An 8738-nucleotide genomic window follows, 5' to 3' on the forward strand; every position below is an offset into this window, starting at 1 on the left:
TACTGAAGCACTATGCTTTGTGTACTTATGCAACCTTTCTTTTTCCTACACTTGAGGGAGAGTGCAAGAAAGATTGACTAAACATTCCTGCAAGTAAGCATGAGCTATTGCCAAAGTTACCACACCTCAGCTGGCAACCAATGCCAACACTCACAATTCGAAATGCAATAACTGACCATGTCAGTATTCTCTTTCGTTGCCAAAATTTAGTCCCTATCTCACTCGGCTGTTTCACTTGCAATGAAACATAGCTCCAAGTGCACTGAATCCTGACCGGTCTGCTTGGGGTGGGGCGGGGAAAACCCTCACAAACAGAAGGAAGAAAGTCAGGGAACAAAGGCCTGCTACAGGACACAACACAGCTACTGAATTTTACTGTCTTGGAGCACTGCCAATGGACTTTAATTGCAAGAATTTCAAAATACATCAAGATTTGGTTGTTTGGTTTTGTTGGGTTTTTTTCCCTCCCTGTTGGGGGCAATTGGATGTTTCTTTGTTTTGACAACAGAAACGCATCCAGATAAAACCCCATTTGATGGGTTAAAAATTGCCCAACTAAGCAACCTTGAAAACTGTGTATACAAGTAGTTTGAGTTGTATAAATATCTAGGGCTAAACATGCAGGCTAACAGCCAAAACAATAATAAAAGCCAGAACATTTATAAATACCTATAGCACAGTCTAGGATTTATTTAGGCTACATTATAAAGCAAATTCTTAGCTTTACTAATCTCTGGACATTGTAAATCAACAAAATCAAACATTTGTCAAAATTCTGGAATAAATAGGTTTATAGTTTTAATTTTAGATACTCAAGGTAACTTCATGAATTTGAGGGCATGAACCAACATCTACTACCAAGGACTGAGCTCGCAAAAAGAAATCTAGAAAATAAGATAACACTCAGTAAATCATTTCACCGAAGAGGCCTAACTGAAATTTTGTTATGGACGTCAACAGAAGTTGAAGAAGGGGAAGAAAACTAATCCACATAAAAATCCTGCAGATTTAACCTATGCGTTAATCACATTTCTGCTGTCTTGTAAATAAGAACAGGGGGGAAGGGGGCAGGGAAGGCAGATGAGAGAAGGAGAGATGAAAGATGATAGGCATCAGAAACAGAAAATAGCTCCGCTGGTATCTGACCAGTACCCAACACTCCTGCTCAAATCTTTTAACAGAATTTCTGCGTTTTAGCAACACCATTGTCAGTCTGTGAACCCCTTTGATCACTTTATACAAACTGCTGCCTTTGCCAGTCATTTCCCACTTGTGTTTGTGCTGTTAATTATTCCTGTTTAAGCATACCTTCTGGAGACAAGCTGTCAGTCTTTGAGGATCAGAGCGTCTGCCAAATACTTCCTCTATTGACATCTATTGTAAAATAGGTCATGAAAGGCAGCAGAAACTACTAGATATTCTTCATGTCTCAGTCAATTCAAATTACTGATATGTAAGGGGGGGATTGCACCTGGTATACCCTTGCACTTGCTATACCTAGACAAGGCAAGGTATGCAAAAGTAGTCGTCTTTTATTATAATAATAGGTGTAGCCAGGAAAAAGGTAAAAAGTGCTTATGGTGCTCACAAACTTGTGTCAATTATCTGCCTACATCATTCTACTAACATAAGTGCCCCAAAAAGAGACACCAGCTATTCAAATAACAAGTTGTGTTAGGCAAGATATCCTTGAGACACTCCCTAATAAGTAGGTGTGCCAAGTCAACAGAGAACTAAGTATTTTAAAGGGCAGTACAGAAGGTCTGACCAAGACACTGAATGAAAAGTTATTTAGACCCAGTCAAAAGAAAATAGTGGTAACATGGGCTTTGGTGAAACAACTGTTTGGTCTCTCATAGGGTTTGGAAACCTCAATGACACTTCACTACTTCTCACAGATTAACTGGCAACATCTCATATTGCTTCAATCATTTCTTCAGGTATTGAAGTATAACTTTATTAGGTCTACAGCATTTAAAAATATCTAACTTGTCTAAATACTTATCTAACCTGTTTACCTAAGCCAAGTACTTAAACATTTGTTAACACAGCTCATTGAAACTATCTTTTTAAGTGAAGACCAGAACAAGAAGAGGTTTAAAACACTGTCCTTCCCAGTATCAGCCATCCAATAGTTTTCCTTGATGGCTGCCTAACACAGTAGCTTTTTATTCTGTTTCATACTAATGGAGTTATTAAGGAATATGATTTCCTTTCCTGTTACACTCTTTTCTGAGCCTTGGCCTTTCCAATATTGGCCTTACATGTTCAAATTACCTTTTTTATTTGTATACGTTGTCCTACATTCTCCTTTCTGCGTTGCCTTTTATATTTCAGGTCATCCAGTTCTTGCAGCTCTCTCAGCCATGAGTCTGTTCCCAGACATCACATCTTTCTTTAGTATTGAGACAGTGTGCATTTTTACCCTTCAATCTGAGGGGTTTTTTAATAAGGGAAAAAAAAAACATTTGAAAACATTTCTGTACTTATTACTGTGTTCATGTATGTTGTTTGGAGCCGTGTCAGCACACAACTTTACTACACAGATTGAATCTGGATAGCTTTAATATGGCATCCTGAATTCTCTCATTATGCAAAACTGAAATGAATGTTAAGCATGTTCATTAAAAAGTCATTAATAAAGCTCCCAAATTGACAGAAGCTGAAACTATATATAGTTTTTATACATATATCCAGAGTCTACCAACAGGTTACCAGTCAAACTAAACAGGCTAGCTACAAAATATCACAGGGACATAACTTGTTCCCTACAGCATCTAAAAAGACTCCCTTGGTATTTAATCATTCAGAGGTGAAAAAACATATGCCTTTTAAAATTTAACATACAGATATATAGCACCTGTGCAGTGCTACAGCATCCAAAAAGCACTGGCCATTTGTTACAGGGAGAAAAACCTTCCTTTTAATCACTACTAAAATATTTAATGGATTTAGGACAATTTTATTTCAAGACAACGTGATTTATGTAAAATTTAGCAAGTTTATCATGACACATAAAGACAAACACTGTATGAAAACACATAGCTGTAATGGAAGCGCTTTCAGAGCACACAGACAAGCATGAAAAAGTATTAAGTTTACACAAAATAAGAAGACATAAAAACAGTACTATTTTTCTAAAAAAAGAATTTAGTTCCACAATTTCAGCAATTACAAAGCCAATAAAATTACCAGTAGACTCTAGATGTACTCTGAGTGTAAGGATCTACTAATCAGCGATGGCCTCCATATAAAGACAGTAGTCTACTGCTATTACTACTAATAGTTACTGCCTTTTAGATAGAGGAATGCAATTTCTAGGTCCTCCAAGATCTTTAGAATGAACGAAATATTTCAGATGCACATGCCACCAAACATAGTTTAAGCTGCAAATACAAGTGAAAGCATCATGCAGTAGACCAGGAAAAAAAAAACCTCTACAGGTGATGCTTCAACAACGCTACACAGTAGTTCTGGGCATCTCAGAGCAAGACATAGCTTTATATATCAATTTTCATGCTAAGCAAGTAAACAGACTATGTAGAGAAAAACTAGTTTTATTCTAGTACAGAGGCACTGTACTGAGGAAAAAGGAATTTAATTTAAAGAAAAAATACACTAAGGCTTCTAAAATATTAAAGCTACTTGAAGAGGAAATAATAGAAAAATCCCAAAATCAAGTTCCACATACATTAAAAAAATAGAATAGCTGAATATCAAAACTCCAAAGTAAAAATTGGTGAGATCTGTTTAGCTTTTTTAAAAAAGTGAGAGCGCTAATGTGCATCTAATCTGGTAAGAGCTGCCTCATAGAAGCATAAGCTGCCAAGAGTAACTACCAGCAATCTACAGAGCTGGAAAAATAAGCTTTTACCTTTTTGTAATGTATAAACATTGCTCAAAACTTTTACCGAATGTTCCATATTTTACATTAAATATTTTGCTTGCCTCCCCTGAACAGAAAGACGAAACTCTGATAACTAAAGAACTTGTTAAGTACACAATTAGTTTGACACCCTTTTGCTGAAAGATGCAATAACTCAATCTTTTCAAATAAGGTGCCCATAATATGTAATAAAAATGCTATATTGGGCCTTACTGCTATAGATCAAGGACTACTACTTTCTCTCTAGCAGTTACATGTGCTGCTGCTGCAGTATTAAGACTCCATACAGAGACTGAACTTTGCAAAGATCCTACAAATGCCTTGACTAACTGAAGGAAAATTACTGCAGAGATGAAACCAAATAAGGACGCCATTTCAGAAAACAGAAGCATGAAACAAAAACATCCAAGATGCAAAAAAACTCCAGGAGAAGCTTCCAAAATCTGATTCATATATATGAGTACCTAAGAGTGGAATTGTAGGTCGGGAATACCTCGAGGATGCTTCACACCTGCAGACGTATGAACGCACATGTCAAAAAAACCCTGCACCTCAGTGTTTGCTTTTGCTGATGCTGCAGACACCTGGAATGCACATTCAAAACGGAGCCAGAAGTGGTCACTGCACACGCATCTATTAATTTTATGTGTCTTACTCTTCTTATGCTACCTTACTTTGCCTAGACATACTGGAAAGAGAGACCTTTGTTGCTGTTTTCTTGTACATACGTTACTAAAGGGATCTCAGCAGAGCACATTCAAACAGAATACTTTCCTCCCTTCAGAACTGGCATGCTAATTTATTTCTGCAGACTATTTCTTACCTCGCCTAGCACAGTTGCACAGTCACAGCCTCTGCAAACACCTAAGACAGTCTCTATTCCTGATTCTTTAACGCCGAAAACGGCAAATATTCTAGACCTACAGATGACAGCACCGCAAAGAAATGGCGTGTCGCTCCTGTTTGCAGAGAGGCCACTCACTTCCACCAGCACACCACTGACACTAAAACGCTACCGAAACCCCAGGCGTTTATTTTCAGTTTCTTATTTCCGGGCAGGGAAAAAGCCAGTAAGGCAGTTCAGTTTCGCATTCCCTCAAAGCCGGGTCAGGCTGCCGGCTCCGAGCCGGCGGCGGCTCCCGCTACCCGCCCAGCCCTCCCCAAACTTCCCGCCAGTGCCATAAGCACCGCGCGGACCCCGACACCCCCAAGCTCCCCCGCCACGGTACGTCCCCAGCCAGGAGACGGCAGCAAGGGCAGCTCCATACGGAAAAAAAAAACAAGACCCAAGCGGACACCCATACACCTCAACCACTTCGGCCGGGTTTTTCTCTCCCTTGTTTCGCAGCTCCTCCCGGCCCCGCGGCCGCCTCCCGCCCCGCCGCCCCCCGCTGCCGCAACCGGCTGCTCCACGCCCCTCGCGGACGCCTCCTCCCCAGCCCGCCCGCCCCCACGACTATTTTTAAGCTGCCGGGCTGCCGGGCAGGTGGAGCGACGGCAGAGCTGCCGGGCAGCCAGCCCAGCGCGGCGGCGGGCGCGGCACCGCCCGGCCCGGACGGACGACCGGGGAACACCGCCCCGGCCTCCTCCCTTGCGCGGGCGGCAGGGCGGCCCTGAGCCCGGCCGGGCGGGAAGCGCCGCGGGGGTACTGAGGGCGGCGGCAGGCGGGCGGGCAGGCAGGCAGGCAGGCGGCTGCCCAGCACGGCCGGGCCGGGCGGCGCGTCCCCCCCGTGGCGCGGCAGCCCCGTACCTCCCCAGATGCCCAGCTTCAGCTGGGAGCTGTCCAGGTTCACCACGTAGTCGCCGAGGAAACGGTTCAGGACGTCCACGACCAGCGACTCAAACACCATCCTCCCCCGCCGCCGCCGCCCCGGCAGCAGCGGCACCAGCAGCAGCGCCGCCGCCCCGGCCCCAGCTCCGACTCGGGCTCCTGCCCCAGCCGCGGCCCCGCCCCCCCTCCGCCACACACACTGCGGCGCCCCGCCCCGCGGCCCGAGGGGGCGGGCCCCATGCTGCCCCACCGCCTCCGCCCCGCCCACCTCTCGCCAGACGTCGAAACGCCGGCCCCCGCCCCCACCCTCCTTTCGCGCTGCGCGCACGCGCCTTGGGCCCCTTCCCCGCGCGCAGGCGCGGTAGCTTGGTGCCGGCTGCGGGCGTGGGCAGGGAGGGGCGCGGTTTGCCTGAGGCTACGGGAGCCGGCGGGGGCCGCGCCGGGGCCAGCTGGGGTGGGTGCCTCCGCCCTTTCCCAGGGTCGCTTCGTACGATTTCCGAGGGAAATAAGAGGGTTTCACGCTGGCTGGCCACTTTTGTTTGGTTTTAAGGTATCAGTTAGCTTGTCCAAGGAGTTTAAATGTGGTAGCCATTACGATTTTTTGAATATGTTTTTTCCCGAGGCTAGGCAAGTGTAGAAATTATTACATCTCTCAGCTATTTGCAAGTGGCTGAACTATTATTAGCATAATGACTAAACAAAGTTGAATTTAAGATCCTTCTCCAAAGAGCTTGACTCTCATGCCGTTTTCTGGCTTGGGGATCTGCTGAATGAAACAGAAATCTGGGTCATGTTTGCCCTGAGTGACTGTGTGCTGAGGCCTCCCGCGCTCAAGAGGTTCTGCTGCTGCCAAACAGCCACAATGCGTTTCTTTGATGATGGCAGGAAGAATATAATTAACCTCCAGCTTCTTCCTGGAACTGCTACAATTAGGTTTGAAATTAAGTTAAAACGTTTTATTGATAAGCAAACCCCTGTGTTTTTATAGCATGCGGTATTAGGTTTGCATGACAAGTTTGGGGGGCTGCCCCGTGCTGGACACAGCCGGTTCCAGTCAGCTCCGACAGAGCCACCGCAGGGCACAGCTGAGCCCCTCAACACTGCTTGTGGCACTTCTGTGATAACGTATTTAAGAAAGGGTAAAAAGTGCTGCACAGCAGCTGTGACAAGTGAGAAAAGCGTGGGAGAAACAACTCCGCAGACACCAAGGTCAGTGAAGAAGGAGGGGGAGGAGGTGCTCCAGGCGCTGGAGCAGAGATTCCCGTGAAGCCCATGGTGAAGACCATGGTGAGGCAGGCTGTCCCCCTGCAGCCCATGGAGGTCCCGTGGAGGACCCCACGTCTCAGCAGGTGAACGTGCCCTGAGGGAAGCAGCAGCCCATGGAGGGCCCACACAGGAGCAGGTTTCCTGGCACGACCTGTGGCCGGTGGGGGACCCATGCTGGAGCAGTCTGTATTACTTTCTGTCAGTGCCACTGAACCTTTGTATCTAATATAATAAATTAAACCATTTTAATTAGAATGTCTTACTAAGTGGGGGGATAGGAATGGGAAGACTGCCAGAGATGATACACTGTTTCATTCTTTTTTATAGTAATAGAAGAATGCTACCTGCCACTTCTCCTGACCTTTCCTTTCACTGTGACATGTATTTGCCTACTTACCCGCAGCCTGATGCATCAGCAACGCCTCACCTCCCCCCAACATGCAGAATTTAATCATTTACAAAGAAGTAGCTTGATTTACGGAAGCACGCTTTTATCAGGGACATCATTGTTGTTGTTCTTTATTAACGCAAGGAAGGGGAGAGTGAGACTGAAGGAGGATAACAGACAATGAAAAAACATATCATCTTATTGACACTTAGGTTCCTCTGAAGTTTATTGTGTATTGTTTGAAGAAATTACAATCTCTGCATTTCCAGTTTTTGGGTTTAGCATCTTTTTCTCATGAGAGACAGCAGTAACATAAAAATAAACACTACATTAGAAAGTGATAATTTAGACCAATAAAAACCAAAATGTGATCAGCAACTTGTGCACATCAAATGTAACTGTGTCGATGCACTAATACATATACATGGGAACATTTATGCAGTAGGCTTTCTATAAATTTCTTACACAAAGCCAAACGTATTTCTTATAAGCTGTCTGTAGAGAAAAGTGTCAACACAGGGCTTTTCTTATTTTGTGACTAAATCACATATCTGCCTATTTAGTTGTGGAAAAACTAGTTGTTAAATCCATTCACATCTACTCCTGTCCACTTACTCTTCTGAAGTCAGGCTTTGGCAGCATGCATCCTCAGGATTCTCTTCTACCAGTCAGTTTTCCAAATTAACTTTCTTTTGTAATTCTGCAGCTCCTTAAGGTAAAGCTTCTTTGTCTTACTCAAATATTCTGCAGAAGGCATTCTTAAGTCAGGGGAACAGAAGTGTCCTAGGTTAAGTAGCACTCCTATTGATCAGAAGGATACAATTTTCATTTTGTTACTGCCAAAATTTTTTGGGGTATGATGGATCTTTCCACTGCACAAAATATCGGTGAATCTTCCACAGCAGTCAACTAGGCCTGAAGCTCTCCACCTGAGAAAAACTGCTTACTGTTGATGAACTGCTAGGCCTAGTGTAGGCGACCATGGATAAGCATGTGATTTCTACTAGCGACTCTTATATAGTTAGAAATCCGTAATATTTTCAGAGTTACCAAGGCAAGGGGGTTCAGTCCTTCTTTTTCTCTCATCCCTCTTCATGTCCCACAGCTCACTAGCACCAGCAGGTGCAGTGTGATTTCAAGCCTAGTTGGAGCAGTAGCTGAGAAGAAAGGAACAGGGAACATCAAACAGTGGAGTATCTGTGGAGCACCTGTCCAGTCACATGAACCAAAATTTCTCACTGGGATTTCCATGAAATTTTGAACTCTATCTACGTACATGACACAGTCACAGCCACCAGGACAGCAATTTTTCCACTTGAACTGGTTTTCTATGTGTTCCTGCAGTCCCCATAGAAATCCATTAGTAATCTCTGTGCTTTTCCCAATTGTATGATCGAAGGTCCTGATACCTCGATGGCACTTCACTC

The 8738-nt window shown here is 44.4% G+C and overlaps 1 protein-coding gene across 2 annotated transcripts in view; it reads right to left on the reverse strand.

Annotated features, from left to right (window-relative positions):
- Positions 1-5736, reverse strand: part of VPS13A (vacuolar protein sorting 13 homolog A) — a 112031-nt gene extending 106295 nt beyond the window's left edge. For both annotated transcript variants that reach the window (XM_050912573.1, XM_050912574.1), the window contains exon 1: positions 5637-5736. In XM_050912573.1, the coding sequence (XP_050768530.1) occupies positions 5637-5736 (100 nt within the window). The remainder of the gene's footprint in view (positions 1-5636) is intronic.
- Between the last annotated feature and the right edge of the window lie 3002 nt (positions 5737-8738).

Source organism: Gymnogyps californianus, chromosome Z, assembly GCF_018139145.2.
Source record: "Gymnogyps californianus isolate 813 chromosome Z, ASM1813914v2, whole genome shotgun sequence".
Lineage (NCBI taxonomy): Eukaryota > Metazoa > Chordata > Aves > Accipitriformes > Cathartidae > Gymnogyps > Gymnogyps californianus.